The sequence below is a fragment of the Corapipo altera genome, unplaced genomic scaffold (assembly GCF_003945725.1).
Source record: "Corapipo altera isolate COAL_440 unplaced genomic scaffold, ASM394572v1 0, whole genome shotgun sequence".
Classification (NCBI taxonomy): Eukaryota; Metazoa; Chordata; class Aves; order Passeriformes; family Pipridae; genus Corapipo; species Corapipo altera.
Genome location: NW_020884872.1, coordinates 54920412 through 54935645, shown reverse-complemented (window position 1 = coordinate 54935645; position 15234 = coordinate 54920412). Strand labels below are relative to the sequence as shown.

Genomic DNA, 15234 nt, shown 5'->3' with positions numbered 1-15234 from the left:
TATGGGTGAACAAACTCTGTTTTCTCCACCATCTGTTCTCACTGCCCTCTGCTTAACTTGCTGTAGTCTGTCACAGCCTTTCTTGTACTGAACAAGAAACTGTATGCGGCATTCTGTGTCTGCTCTGACTGATGTGAGAGGTATGAGCAGAGGGTCATAACTGCCTTACCTGCTGGCTCCAGAGCCAGCTCTAGCAGCCTAGTCTTTGCTGCAAGGGTGTGCTGGCTCATGTTCAACTTCTGCAATGCTGTTCCCCAATCTGTGGTGTTGCTTTGGAGTTAATTTCCCCTCAAGGTTAAGTGGTGCTGGCAAGGTTAATACAACCCCTGCATCTCTGGCTTGAGAAAAGGAAGAAATACCCAGTTATGCAGTTGTGAGATCCCAGCTGCAGCACTAGAGGGCAACAGGGCAAGCATGTAAGGTCTCAGTGTCCCTATGAATATGCTTGGAGCTGGAAGAGGACACCCTTTTATTACAGCTAGAAGTGGCTGATGACCAAGTTCATTTTGGCTTAGCTCAGGCAATTGGATACCGCTGTCCTAGGATGCCCTTTCTACTACCTGATGCCCTTTCTAGCAGTTGGCAGGGCAAGTAAGGTGACACCTCTTCCTACTTATGGAGTAAGCCAGTTTTCTCAGGTAGCAGCAGCAAAGGCTGCAACAGTAAGTCAGATTTTTCTAGCTGAAGCACATGCAGTTAAGTAAAAACTATTGTGTAAGCAGGAATGAGGAACAAAATAGCTGTTTAAGGGATATACTACATTTCTCTTGGGCCATCCAAGCACCACTGCTCAGGAGATGGTAACAACAGGTCCTGCATTCCCTGTTGCACTGACCTTCACTGGGTTCAGGGTAGTGGACACTCATCCTTTACATATGTGAATTTGTGACTTATGCTGACTCCTGGTATTCTTCTGAAGGAAACCTTATAGCCTATATCATGGTAATGTAAAACTTGGAAGTTGAGGTGAACCTTAATGCTAGAACTATCTTTGGTACTAATGAAGCAACAGGCCAAGTGCTGAACCATGGGCTTCATTTTCCATAGTATAAGATATAAAATTAGCAGTTGTTTCACAGCACCTTGCTCTAGCCGCCACTTTCCCTTTGGTTTTAAGGGCTTTATACATTCATTGGTTATAAAAAGTCTTTTCCTTTAATTCTAGAGAGGTGGCGATGTTGACTCCAATCTCTCTTTGTTTCTCAGCTAGATAAGTTTGTTAAATGGTGTTGCATAAACAATCATCAGGTACTCAGTAAATCAAATGAAACTTTATTCCCATGAATTCCTATACCATTATGAAGTTCTTAGCTGAACAACTGATACACAGGTACAGCTTAAGCAGCTGTGAATGGAAAAATTCCTCTTACATCAACTTCAGAAGGTTAACTCTCAAAAATATCACCAGCTTCTTGCTGTAGGTTCAGTTTTAAATATCCTGCTTCTCTTGAAGCTTCAACTTCTGTATTAAAAACTGCAACCATGAGCTTTAAAAAATGAAAGCAAAGACAAATCTAAGAAATAGATTGAAGTATTCCACTGATGTGGAGTCAGTCCTCACCTTTTTGTAACTATTAGAAACATGTACAAATATACTATTTCTCTTAGCTAGACAACTTTGATAAGGAGAAGTCTAACAACTCTTAAAGTCTCACCCTCCTACCTGAATTATTTAAACATTTGGTATAAATTCCCTTTAAAGTACTGGCACTCCAGAGTATTGCTGCTCCTAGTGTATTTGTCAATCAAGGTAAAGTGGTGCAATAGACACTGAAGACTCTTCAGCCATGCCCTGCTTTAACTGCCTTTTCTGATGGTATATGAAAGGGAGATGACTTGTTCCTTCTGCACTTGAAAGCTGGAGGAGCAAGAAGAGTTTGTGAAACTGCAGCAACCATTTTCCATCAGAGGCTGTGACAATGCAAGAAATTAGCCAGCTTAAGTGCACCCTGGCTCCACTGCAAGAGGCAGCAGGTACTGAGATGATTTCATCTATGCTCAAAGCTTCTTCCTGTTTCTAGGATCTGAAAGGGAAGCTGTAACATGCAAAATGAGGCTGTTCCAGCTCTAACAAAGGTGGTTGCTGTGAGAAGCTGCTACACTCTGTGTAGCTGTGATGCTATCAGAGTCAAAGGGCTCTGTCTGTGCGCCCCCGCCACTGCTGGGCTGCACTTACAGCACACAGCATCGCTGTACAACTCCAGGCCCAAGCTTGTGCTGACCTGAGACCTGCTTGGACTTAGTCCAGGATAAGACAGTAGCTGCTTCTTACAAGGCAGAGCATGCTTGTACAAAGAATGGTCTACCTCAAGAACAAAAGTGGCATCTGGAAATAGGTGTCACTGCATTATTTTGGGTAACATTTAATCAAGGAACATGACTAAGCAGGCATGCCCTCCAGGCCTGAAGGTGATACAAGCTATCCAGTCATATGAGCTTTTTCCACTCGGCTGAAGAGGCACAGCAAGGGGCAGGACTCAGCCCAAGTAAGAGTGTGCTATACCAGAGACCATAGTGTCAGGTGTCTTTAAGAACAGTTCTAGCTCTCTGCTCCTCTTCAGCTTCCTGTCCTTCCAGCACATGGACTCGTTCATGACAAGGTGGCTCAAGCAGGAGCCTGCACAAACTTACAATTCTGTGCTCAGAGCCAGCAGCTATTTCCAGCACTGTCCCTTATGTTAAGCAGTGCTTAGCATATTCTAACACTTCTTGAAAGGATTTAGAAAACAATAAAATGCTGCATAGATTCCTTATCATTGTTACTGGGTTTCTTTTATCAAAAATGCATGCATATCGTTTGTACAAGGTAGTAGGGGGTGAACACTACCTACTTTTATAAGCCTATTCAGTAGGACAGAGTATGTATGTCACACACCATCTGCCAAGACCTTGGCAAGTCACAGAGCAGCTGGGAGCTGGAGAAGGACAGTGGTCTAGTTGAGGTTTATGTCCAAGTCATCCGTAATCAGCAGGATTAGACAAGACTGATGTTATTTTGAGTCACACACCAGCAACAACTGGTAAAGGTCACTATGACAGCAGCGATGTAAAACCAGTGCTTTGCTGTAGGCAAATCATAGCCTACTGTCTCATGTTACATTAAACTCCACAGGTTAATAAGTCTTTTTAGCACCATTACAGGTCAGGAAATACATTTATGACATGCAATGTACCTAGTGCAGAATCTGCAAGATGGAGATAGTTCTGCTTGTGCAATTCAGGCAGTATGTACACAGCTCTATAAAATCACCTGATTTTGAAAGATTACAAATCCTAGACTGGAGTTGAGTTCTTAAAATTAGGTCACTGATTTGGCCCTCCTCAGACCATCATGTGATCTACATATTTTTTGATCATTTATTTATAATAAACTTTTGTTCTTTATCTGCTGGAAGGTATCAGTAAGAATCTATTTGTTTCATCATAAGCTTCCGGCTGTACTCATAGGCAAGGAACAGTGCCCCGTTGGCCACGAACGCACGGATCATAGTTGGCGTTAGTCCGGAATACAAGGCAAGTACACCTGGAAATGAAATCAGAGCCAGTTAGTCATTTAATACATTGGCTGTCTGCATCAACCACCTTTGAGGGATACTGAAGCAAGCTTCTGCTTAGAGGAGCATGAACACAGACCTGAACTCAGTGGTGTAGCTGCTAAAACAGTGTTACTGGATATTGATATAGGAGTATCTAGCATTGTAACAGGAGTTTAGCCATGTAAGTGCTTATGTTAGAAGCTTATTTCAGGTATGACAAGGTCTTGGTCACCTGAGATACACTTCACAGCAGATATACCACAGCTGGCAAGGAGACAGAAAAAACAGCAGGACTATGTTGGAACTGTGCCCCAGGTAAAATTTAAATTCTGAGGAGTATCTTCCCTAGCAGTGGGGCCAGGATTCATATTTGCTGCCATGTACATTCTTAGACCATCTTCCAAAATGCCTGACCCAGGCCTTTTCTGGAGATGAGATGCTGAAGTAGATGTCTCCATGCCAGGCTGGACAGGGCTATTTGATAAATCAATGATCAGCCATATATTAACTTCTAGAGGTGAAGAAAAATTCTGCATGGAACTTACCCAGTTCCTTCAATCTTCATGTAACCTAGGTTTGGTCATAGGTAATGGACCTCATTCCTTTATCTACTTTGAATACCTCCTGAGCTTTTGTTAGCTTTAAGTGAATAGTCTCCTAAACTAAGAAGCAGGGCAGATGCAGTAGGTCTCAATTCCTAGATTCCAAGCTTTCCAGACTAGATGAAGCATTAATATTTGTGTTTGCTAGAAACAGTTATTGTCTATCCCTAACACATTGTCACTGGACTAGATTTCTTATGCAATTTCAAGTGTTGAAGAGTATAGATTTCAGTCTGTAGCCCTATAAAATTCAGCTGTTCTGCTTGCATACTTACCTTCAGTTCTCACAACAGTTACAAATGTTCCCATAAAGCCTGCCTGTTTTCCAGCCATTGAAAGAACCTGAATTCTAGATTTGACACAGTCCACAGGATACACAGAAATCCACAGACAGCTGCCTCCAAAACCTCCACTTAGTAGTAAAGGAACAGGACCTAAAGTTAACAAATAACCTTTTATACACACCACAATATTCACCAGCACAAATATAACATTATTTCATCTACAAAAGTCAAAGAGAACAGAGCAACCTGCTTATGACAAAAGAGCAGTTTCTTCTCCCTCCCAAGCCTTTAAGTTAATTTTAAGCCACTGGTAAATTACAAGTTTAACTAGACACTCAAAGGTTATAAAGAGTGCCTCTGATTATTTGCCATGCTAAAAAACCATAACTCAGAATTCTGTCTTGTCTGTGTTAACTAAATTTACTGCTTTAACACTTGTAACCACTTTCCAAGGCTAATTGTGAAATGGTTTAGAGTTATGTCATATAGTGTTACTAATCACCTATACAGAGATTTCTTTGGTACAGTAGAGTGAGTTATTTTGTGATTAGTCATTTTTTTATGATGCACCCTGATTCTGTATTTCAGATCAGATGTTTATAAACATTTTGTAACAAGCCAGTCCAGAATGCATGCAGCTGAAATCCTGACTCTCAGCAAGACAAAGTATTACTGTTCAGTCTTTCAACAGGGCATAGGCAATCTTTATTCTGGCATTGCCACATTTTTTTCACGTCTAATTTTCAATCTCACTGTTCTCTTACTATCATTATAATTACATCTAATGGTCAGCATACATTTCAGCATACACTTGAGCATGCTGTTCAAGAGAATACAGATAAATACTTCAAAATCACTCTAAATGGCTGCTGAAATGAAATAGTTCAGAGCTGTGTTACACTGTACGGTCAGATATTTCAGTGGTTATGTACTGTTAGCTCACTGTTTTCATTTTCCATTTATAATACATCCTGCTTCATTAGAAAGCAGTCACTTCAATAATTCATTACTATATATACACAAAATGCAGACCTCCATATTTACTATGCCCAGTTTCCTTCATTTTACATGTATTGTACAACTGCTGTGCATCGTTAGTGTATCTTCATGGAAGATAAGCCCTCCCTTATGCCCCCCATAACAACATGCTAAAACGCACCTGGAAAAAGAGTCACCATACCTAAATCATCTTTTGATCTCCCAGAGGCGAAGAATGTCCGGCTCAGTTCATACCCTCCAAAGAAGAAGAAATAGCCTGGGACTTCCCGCAGCAAAGTGCTTGACAGGCCACGGTAAAATCCAAGGGGGCCATCCTTTTGAATAACACCCTTCACTACTGACCAAACTGTACTGATAAAGAGGTTGATCCAGTTAGTGATGCTTAATAGTCAGATAATGAGAGGTTACAGAACAAAGGCAACTGCAGTGACAATTAAGGGCTAGACCTATTGTGTAAACATCAGAATTAAAGTAAGACTTAGAACAAGATTCTGCTAGGAGCCCTTCACTGGCATCCAGCTTTACTAGTACCCAAAAGGCCTGCAGGCTGTGACCCTTCCAGCCACAACTCTGCTCTGATTAGCAAGGAACTACAAATGTGACACTAAGCAAATACAGAATTTGAAGTAATAATACACATAAAATGGTTTCAGAGATACTGGGCAGGGTGTATACTTACTTGTGTCCCTGGATTATCTTTCCTGACAACTGCATTTCATACATGGCCTGTAGCCGGCACTTCACCAGCTCTGTGGGACAGAGGACAAGGGTGGCAAAGGCAGAGGCGAAGGAGCCTGCAGCAGCATTCTGCAGATCACTGCAAGAAAGAAACTGAAGAAGGTATTTGGGCAATGACCTTTAGTGCAGTGGAGCCACCGCACCGGCAATCAGCTTCCTGAACCTCTACTCTAAATATCATCAAGAAAAACTGACAACCCTGGTAGAAAGTCTCAAGGGAAAAGGGCAGTTACTTGAACTAGAGAGAGGAAAAAACTAGCTCATCCTATCTTCTTTGCAACACAAAGACATCCTTTTGACACCTGAGAAGATATATTGCAACCTCTACCCTTTTTGCTATACTTCAGTGATTGCAGCACAATAAGCACCATCAAATATTCCCCTCTTTGCCTTTTATAAAGATTTCCATAGACTTGTTTTACTGGGCAACTTTTGGGTACTAGTTACTTCCTCAAAGAGAACAGGAGCAACAATCACCTCATATAGATAGATGTCAGTGTTTTCAAATTCACTTTACCAGTACTAATACAGGATTTCAGTGAAAGATGCTAGAAAACTGAAAACAAGGCACAATGGATCACTGTAATCTTTCTGTGGATGTATTACCATGAATGCAACAATGTGAATCAGAGATAGCACAGACAAACATAAACTACAACACTGAACAAGACAGCACTGTCATCTGCAATGACTCATGGAGTATTCCAAAACTAGGGCTTACTTTGGGGTGATTTTACACATACCACAAATTCTGGGGTTGCTAAACTACCAGGACTCAAAAGGCTGGTATTCGAGGGTCATACTGATTTATGATGCATTTTAAACAGGCTCCTTCAGATTCTGATGTGTTAGACAGGAGCTGCACAATAGCATAGAAGCGGAGCTTCTCTCTTCTTTCAGAACCTGGGGAGTCAGCACAGCTGAGACCAACCTCATTGCAGCACAGTTCTTTCCACACAAGGGAGATGTTTGCCCTGTGTCCAGCAGTTTGATACATCTATAGTATCAGAGATTAAAGCTACAACTTTTCACCTTGCAGAAGCATCACGAAACTAAAGTTGTGACACGAAGCAAAGCTCATAACATAATCAGATATAGCAGTGACAGCTGTACACTCACGCTATTTGATCTTGAATCAACAAGACATTAAGCAGCCACCCTGGATCTGAAAAGTACCATTATCTGACCAAGGAAAGAAGGATCAGATGCCAAATGCACTTGCTATTGTTACATACTCAAATTACATTTCCATTCTGTATCTGACTCCAAGGACAGTAGTACACCAATGTACAGTTCAAAGTTTCCTGCACTACCTCCATTGCACACAGCATAAACATGCTGTCTCAGTCACATGAGATGATCCTAGGACCTCTGCACATCTGTGGTCTACCTCCCAGGATGATCATAAAAGAAGGTTAAGAAGTGAAACATGCTGGTGGGCCTGCCGCCAACATTTTAGTGGATAGGAAACAGTAAGGAATCTGTAAGCTGAGCAAGCAGAAACCCTCTGATTTAAGAAAGCAATAAGGAAAGGTGAAAACAGTCTTGTCTCAGCTGAAGGGTCTTAACTGTCAGAAAACAGTGAAAAATAATGCAAGTAGAGATAATATGATTTGTTTCTTCATCACTTCATATTCCCCTCATAGAAGGCCTCAGTTTTAAGATACAGCATGTCTTAGTGTGACAGGAGAACACCTCACTTAACGTCACTTTTAGATAATTGTCTTGCACTTAGGAAGCTACCCATATCATGTCAGAGGTCTCAAATGTAGAATCATGGCCTGCTACTTCCACTGGAGACACATATGGCAGAGGCAGAACAAAGCTATTAATACAAAGTTGAATGTGGTTAGCCTTGCATTGCCTTTTGAATGAATGGAGTTCAGACAGTAAGAGAAGTCTTTTGCACCCTGTGGCACAGCACAAGGATGGAGAAGGTGCAGCTAATCTTAGTGCTGCACAGAAGACATACCTTAAGAAATGCATAACAGTAAGGCACACTGAGACTGCTGGGTCACTGACAGCTCTAAAGTGATGCATCTGGAGAACAGCCATCCTAGCTAGAAGATCATAATCATTGTGCCAGTGCATAAATCCACAACCTGTTTACATCTTGAATACTCTGCACAACTCTGGTCTCATAAGCTAAATCCCCAGACACATTAGAATTACAGAAGTTTCAGAGAAAGACAGCGATGACAGCTAAAGGAACAGCTTCTGAGTGCTCATTGATTAGGAGGGCTGCAATTCTCCCGTATAAGAAAAGATTCAGGTGGGGAAGAGGGGCATGGAGCAATGGATAGAGATCTACAAAATCCCAGTGGCTAAGGATCAACAGTTACGGAGTTAATGACTATAGCCTGCAGGGCTCCCTGCCAAAGTGTACTTCAGAGGTAAGGTAATTAGAAGAATTCAAGAGGAGACTGAACAAGTCTTCAAAAGATCCAAAGTCAGTGACTGGATCAAATCAGAATCAAGAAATCCTCTGAACTAAGAACAAACTTGGCAGAGGACTCAGTAAGTATTAAACACTTCTTTCTTATTCTTTAGGTAATCACTTTTTGCCAGTGTAGTAGACAATACAGACTCCCCACTGTTCAAAATGAGACCTTTCATCTAACCACCATTACATTCAAGCTTTTGAAACTTAAATAAATAATTTTTAAAAACAAGGCAATATTAGAAAACTGTCCTTTCCATTTAGTATGCCTCCCTGTAAGAAGAAACACTAGCTTCCCTTCAAAATCAGAACAACCTAGACATCAAGGGAATACTAACTTTCAGGTGTTGCAATGCTCAGTTCCATTGATAAAAATGTTCCGGGTCTTGAATACTCCAGATAAGTTGTGATTATCTAAACCAGACAGCTACAGTGACTGGTTAGTAGGTGACTCTATTATATTTAGACACCATATCATCACATAAAGGTCTATATTCCACTTTATACTGGCAGAGAAAGGCGTGGAACATCACTTGCATCCTGATAACACAGTATTGGCAAGTAGCAATGGCATGATTTTTTATTTATTTATTTTAAAACACAAGCCAGCTTTTTATTACTAACCTGAGCTTTGTTTTCCTGTCAACTCCAACAATTCTTCTCACAATTTGTTGGCAAAATCCATAGCACATGAACAGAACAGAGTTCTCTGCGATGTTGGCTAGAAGGGCTGGTGTGGTTCCCTTGTAGAAGCCTCGAAACCCCACTTGCTTATAGGTTTTCACAAAACAGTCAACAAGTCCTTTGTACATGTTGGGGAACGTCTGCATCTTCACCTTTGCGGTGTCAAAGGGCTGGCCAGTCACCACGCATGCCGTCCCACCTAAGCAAGCAGTGGAAGTTAAGAGGGTGGCTGAAGGTTATCACAACTTTGACATCTATACTCAAGCACCAGTATTAGCAAAATCACACAAAAAGCAAAGATAAATTTAATTCTCTGTAGGAAAAGAAAAGTGCACTGATTTTAGCACAATAGCATCAATTGTCAGGGTGAATTTAGTTATCCTAAGAAATAAAAATCAGGCGAAGGGGCAGTAATAGCACGATTATCATTAAACATTTCTTTACCTCATGAAAAGCAAGCATCTAAATGAATCAGCTCACGTGTATAAACTTGTGCTGAATTAGAAGTATTGTTCTGCAATCAAGTCACTTGTGTCAATGAGTTGAGTAGCATTTTCCTTTGCTTATTTATGATGTGATTCAGAAACCATCTGATTTTACATTCCAATAATAAAAAAACAAAAAAACCCTGAAAGATTAGTAATCAAGTTTTTCCTCCAGGGCAAAGGAACACTGCTGAGAGTGCTAAACTGATCATATATAATAAGTTGATAACCAAAGCCTCAAACCCTTTACTTCAAAACTCCAGATGGCTCTTAAGTACATTTATTTCCACATACTGGAAGAAAGTGTTGAGTATAAGCTGAAAAAGGACAAAAGGGCAAAGTTTCTCAACATGTTATCTTTTCCAAACTGAACTGCAAGGTCAATACCCTGAAGACTTGTGAGATATTTCCAGTAACGTCATCAGTAACCATTTCACTCACAGTGCAGTGTCCCTCCACAAGATCTAACTCAATTCTGTAGCCTGGAGAAAGAGCTAATGTTACACTTTTTAAAGTAAGAAACAGTGTACAGTGATAGCAATCTATTAGAAGCAGACACCTGCCAGGAAGCACGTGACACGTGTGCCTTATATAGGCTTTATGGTTTTGCTTTTTTTAGAAAGAGAGAACCATCCTAAAACAGAAGTTCATCTTTAACCAAAACACGGTTGACATGCATATACCTTAAATTATCTGTAAATGGAGATAACAAAGTAACTGAAATAGAAACAAATGTGTGAATCCAATTAAGATTAGTTCTGTGTCTTTTATGTGGGGAGAAGAGTAAGCAAGTGTTTGTTTAAGGAATGTTATTTACAATCTGTTTTACTCTTTGCAAACACATTTGTGTTACATTCTTGCTCCTCTGCAAGGAGGTACTTCAGGCTTTTTGGAGAAATTCAAGTCTAGTTGCCATAAAACCTCATTCTCAACCAGACGGTTAAAAGCTTCAGAGCAAATCATGCATGGAAACACAAAGAGTTTCCTGTTATGGAAGGATAACCAAGGAGAAAAGTAGCTGGTTCAGACCAGTAACATCCATGTAAGCTTCAAATGAAAAGCAGAGCTGGAAAGGCTCAGCCAATGGTATTTGCAGAGAAGGCAGATATTAATCTACAGGACAAATGCTAGGTTTCTGTAATAAAATAATGGCTACTACCCAGGAAAACCAGGAACGGTCTTGGAAATGTAAAGCGGAAAAATTAGGAGTTGACAGAGAATGGTTGTTCCAAAAAGACTGTCATTGGAGGTGGTACAAAAAGCCTAGTAAACTACAGCAAAGAACTTTGTAAGCCTCAAGATAAAGACCAAGGGTCCTAGTTATTATCTAAAATACTAAAGAAAAAAATAATTCTTCCAGCCAGCAGTAGTCATAAAAAACCCAACTACAAAACAAAAACAAACAAGAAAACAAAAAAAGCCAAATCTGTTTGAACATTTAGACAAGTGTGGTTCTATAACAACATGGCAATAATGAGAAAAGAGTCCTACTGAATCAAAGAAGTAATTAGACGTTGCTTAGATCCTAGGCAAAGGACTATGACCCACAGACAGCTAAATGACTTATTTTTTCTTGTTCAGAATTTACTTGCCCCAGTGTGTCGTTACTTAACAGGTAGTCAAGACTAGTATCTGGAGAGGAAGGTAAAACCAGGTTATGAATTTGCTGGAGGAACAAGCTGTTTGCTTACTTAGATACATTTTCTAAAGGGTGCAGAGACTGCCACACTGGACTTGTGCTATCTGTCACCCCTTGCTTTCTCATTGCACTGTTAACCTCCACTCTGACAAATGACCTCAAATAACTACCAGTGAACACAACACCATTAATACTGACATATTCACAGCATTAACAGAGTCATAAAAGGACTGACTGTAATAGTCATTGTATGGGAAAGAAAAAATCCATAAAATTGTCCAACTTGTTACAACAGTAAATTAGACAAATCTTCCACCTTTTCTGTGTAAACACTGTTGGCTAAGAAATGTCAAAAAAGATTCCTTTTCCCTGGCAGAATTAAAAGCCACATCCCTCAGACACAGACATTACCAACATGGCAATATCAGTGAGACAATACAATCATTTCCACATAACTAGTCCAGTAAAACTTTATGGCACAGACTAGACTGAAAGGGAAGTCAGTTAAGTGAATTCATCATCAGTTCTACTACTGAGCTCCACAGCATTTAGAGGATGTTGTCTGAGCCAGTAACCCGTCAGATAGCTTCTTGTCCCTTTCAGTTAGAGAGGGTTCCTGTGACAAAAGCAGCACCTCAATCACTCATGCACTGACTTCATTCCAAAACTCTACTTGTGACTGATTCTTGAACTCATGTAAACAGGAGAATTTAAACCTCCTCACAGAATATGATTAGTCTGAAATAAGGGGTTATGCATTCACTGCATGGCAGGGCTTTCACTAGGGAAGAGCAATAGTGATACAGTTACAACACTGGCTAAGGTCACTGCTTCACCTCTGTATCCTTACAGTGCAGAATGTGAGGCTTTTTATAGCAAAAGGACACTGCTTTTACATTTGTTAAAGGCATTAAAACTGTCTCTCGGAAGTTTTGTGCAATTAAGCTCTCTCCAGCATTACCTGCAGCTCCTGCTGTGAGGTCAATAGCAGCCTGAATAGCAGAGTTAATCCTCATGCTTCACACTTGTTTACCGGTTACTTCAGAGCAAAGTCTCCTGTTTCCTGGTAGGTATGGAGATAGTTGTCTCCTGAGGGAAGAGAAAGATACACAGTTTACAATAACTTGACAGGCAAAAGCATCACAGGAATGCTTTCACATCCACTCTTTCATTTAGAGCCAAAAATTCTTGTGCCCAGGAGTGAGACCTAGCATATTTGTATTTTGACCAATTTTGCTGCATTAAGCATGTCTCCTGGAGTATTACACCTAGCTTCATCTTTCTTGGGCTTTCCAGCTTCTAATTTCCCTGGATATCTCAAATGAAAGCAAAGAGTACATCCAGGGAACAGTGCTGAGCGTTACCTTCATATTGATTATAGCATAGTCTCACATCAGGTGTCTAAGGCTAGCTGGCAGGAATATTTCACCCCTGTCTCAGCTCCTCACCTATAAAACAAAACAGAGAATCTCCTCGCCACATGGTGAAGAGCAGGTAAGAAAACTATCCATGATGGTACAAGTACATTAAGTGGTTCTCAAAAGATGAGTAGAATGGAAATGAACATGAACATCTTGAATTGTGTCTGGCTGTCATGTTCCCAGTGCAAGTTCCACACACCAGCATATTATAAATAAGAATTGAAACTCACCTCTCAGTAAGGCAGCTGGAAAGCAGAAATACAAAAGTGACACTTTGAAATAAAGCATTCAAATGAATTCAGTTTTCAATTTTGCAGCAAGGTACACTGGGCAAGCAGTTAAGCTTATATATCTGGGACAAAAGAGCTCCAACTGTTTCAGAACCATGCTGCTGAGTGAGACACTTGGCTGGTAGTGCTGTCAAAAAGCTGCAGGAGTCTTAAAATTTACCACACAAATACACACGTGAATCAGCACCTCATTGACTTTTAAGCCTGGCTTCAAGCACAGTATATCAGTAAATAGAACAATTGTCACTCTTTTACCTCTTGTAGTACTTCTTTTGAACCCTGTTACCTCTCAAAATACATTTTAGGGTAATACGAATGGGAAACAATTTCCAGTAGGCAACATTGAAAGGATAATAAGAAAATCATACTGTATAAAACACAGCCTTTGTACAAGAAGCACAGATACTTGAATACAAGCAAGGCTTTAAGAAAACCTGTCTCTAAACAGATTTATTATTCCTGAACCTTAAAAATACTCCAGTAGGCCAAATACTGTCACTCAGTGACTTTATCCATCCAATCTGTTTCAGATGTGCTGCACAAATCTAAACATAACGGATTTAAAACAAAATAAATAATTACTCTTGTAATAAATGGCACTAACACATTCAGTTTCCAAACTGTGGCTTTAGACTTGAACTGTTTTGCTACTGACACCATAGCATGCTAGGTGTTACTTCACAATGGAGACTCCAAGGCCAAATTGCACTTTGTTATCCTATATACCTCATTAGTGTTCACACAGCACTCCCCAGTTTTGCACCTAATTTAGAGGAAAAGAACAACAGATCAGTGAGACAGACTTTGAATGAAGGGAATTACTAGAGAGCAACAACTGCTTGTGTTCGGTAAAATATACACTGCTTTCATCGTGCTGGGTGCTTATCGACTTGTGCCAGTCCCGAAAGGGAGCACATGCCAAATCACCCACAGAAAACTTGGCAGCAGAAGGAAAAAAAAATGCCTATAAAAACATGGATTTTAAGAGCAAAGGAAGTCTAGTTGCCTGATCCATATCATCACAGTGTCACTTTCAGAAAATTTAAGTCTTAGTCAAAACTAAACCAGTGTTATATATGTACATACCTATTTTTTTCTTATTTGTAATAACACTAATAGATTAAAAGCTGCTTGTAGATAAAGCAAGGCAACAACTGCTCTGTTATTTCCAAATCGAACCCAAGCCTCAAACCTGAAAACAGAAGCATTAGTTAGTGTAACAGGTCCTGCTGGGTCCTCCGCCCGCAGCCCTAGATGTTTCTCTCTGCTGATGCCTTCTCCAAACACTGAGTAGCTAAACCCAGAAGGCAGCCCTGCTTCTTGCGATAGCCCGCACGGGCAGGCCGTGACTCCGCTCCCCAAGGTCTCAGCAGGCCGGCACCCCGCGCAGCAGCAGCGGGGCGATACCGGGGCTCACCGCGCCGGGCTGTCACACGTGCTCGCGGCCGCTGCGGGCGGGCCGGGCAGGGGCCACACCGCAGCTCAGGCTCCTTCGGGGAGGAAGGCTCGGGATTCCCGTTCCGCCAACACCCGCCCATTTGGAGCAGGACGCCCTGGCCTGCGTTCGGCGGAGGCCCGGGGTGGGGGGTTGCAGAGCCCGCCCGACCCCGGCCCAGCGCCTCCTCTCCCGGGCGGCCGCACGCGCCGCCGCTTCCCGAGGGGCCCCACCCCGCGCCCGCCGCGCATCCCAGGCCTGCCCGCCCTGCTCCCGAGCCGGGGGGACCCTCAGCCCGGCCGATCCGCTGCCCCCGCCCGGCACCGCCACTTACCAGAGCCGCCGTCCCCCCACTGGAGCGGTCCCGCCGCCGCTGCCCCCCCCATATACATATATGGAGGCGGCGATGGAGGCGGCGCGGTCCCGCCGCGGCCCGGGAAAGGCGCGGGCCAGGGTAGTGGCGGGGGGGGGGCGGCGGGGCTGGGCTGGGCTGGGCTGGGCTGGGCTGGGCTGTGTTTAAGCTGGGGCTGGGCGGTGTTTAAGATCAGGATGCAGCCGAATTTATGAATTACAACCATAGTACTTTTTTCTTTTTTTTTGGTTGTGTGGTTGGGTTTTCTTTAGAATTTTGTTATAAAGAAGGATTTATTTAGGAATTGCGTACTCTGGAATAACAGTAGT

The 15234-nt window shown here is 41.8% G+C and overlaps 2 protein-coding genes across 7 annotated transcripts in view; one reads left to right on the top strand and one right to left on the bottom strand.

Annotated features, from left to right (window-relative positions):
* Positions 1-1255: 1255 nt before the first annotated feature.
* Positions 1256-14998, bottom strand: SLC25A15 (solute carrier family 25 member 15). 6 transcript variants are annotated; one of them, XM_027647711.1, is made up of 8 exons: positions 14888-14998; positions 14205-14310; positions 12369-12496; positions 9224-9482; positions 6101-6238; positions 5582-5772; positions 4414-4572; positions 1256-3523 (listed from the first exon to the last, which is right to left on the bottom strand). In XM_027647711.1, the coding sequence occupies exons 3-8, from the start codon at positions 12421-12423 to the stop codon at positions 3399-3401; spliced, it is 927 nt and encodes a 308-aa protein (XP_027503512.1). In that variant the 5' UTR covers positions 12424-12496; positions 14205-14310; positions 14888-14998; the 3' UTR covers positions 1256-3398. The 6 variants fall into 6 exon arrangements, with proteins under 6 accessions (XP_027503512.1, XP_027503546.1, XP_027503539.1 ...); XM_027647745.1 differs by having other exon boundaries at positions 5603-5772; XM_027647738.1 differs by lacking the exon at positions 14205-14310 and having other exon boundaries at positions 14888-14976.
* Positions 14960-15234, top strand: part of MRPS31 (mitochondrial ribosomal protein S31) — a 25908-nt gene continuing 25633 nt past the window's right edge. Inside the window, 1 exon segment of the mRNA XM_027649306.1 lies at positions 14960-15007. Within this exon segment, the coding sequence (XP_027505107.1) occupies positions 14960-15007 (48 nt within the window).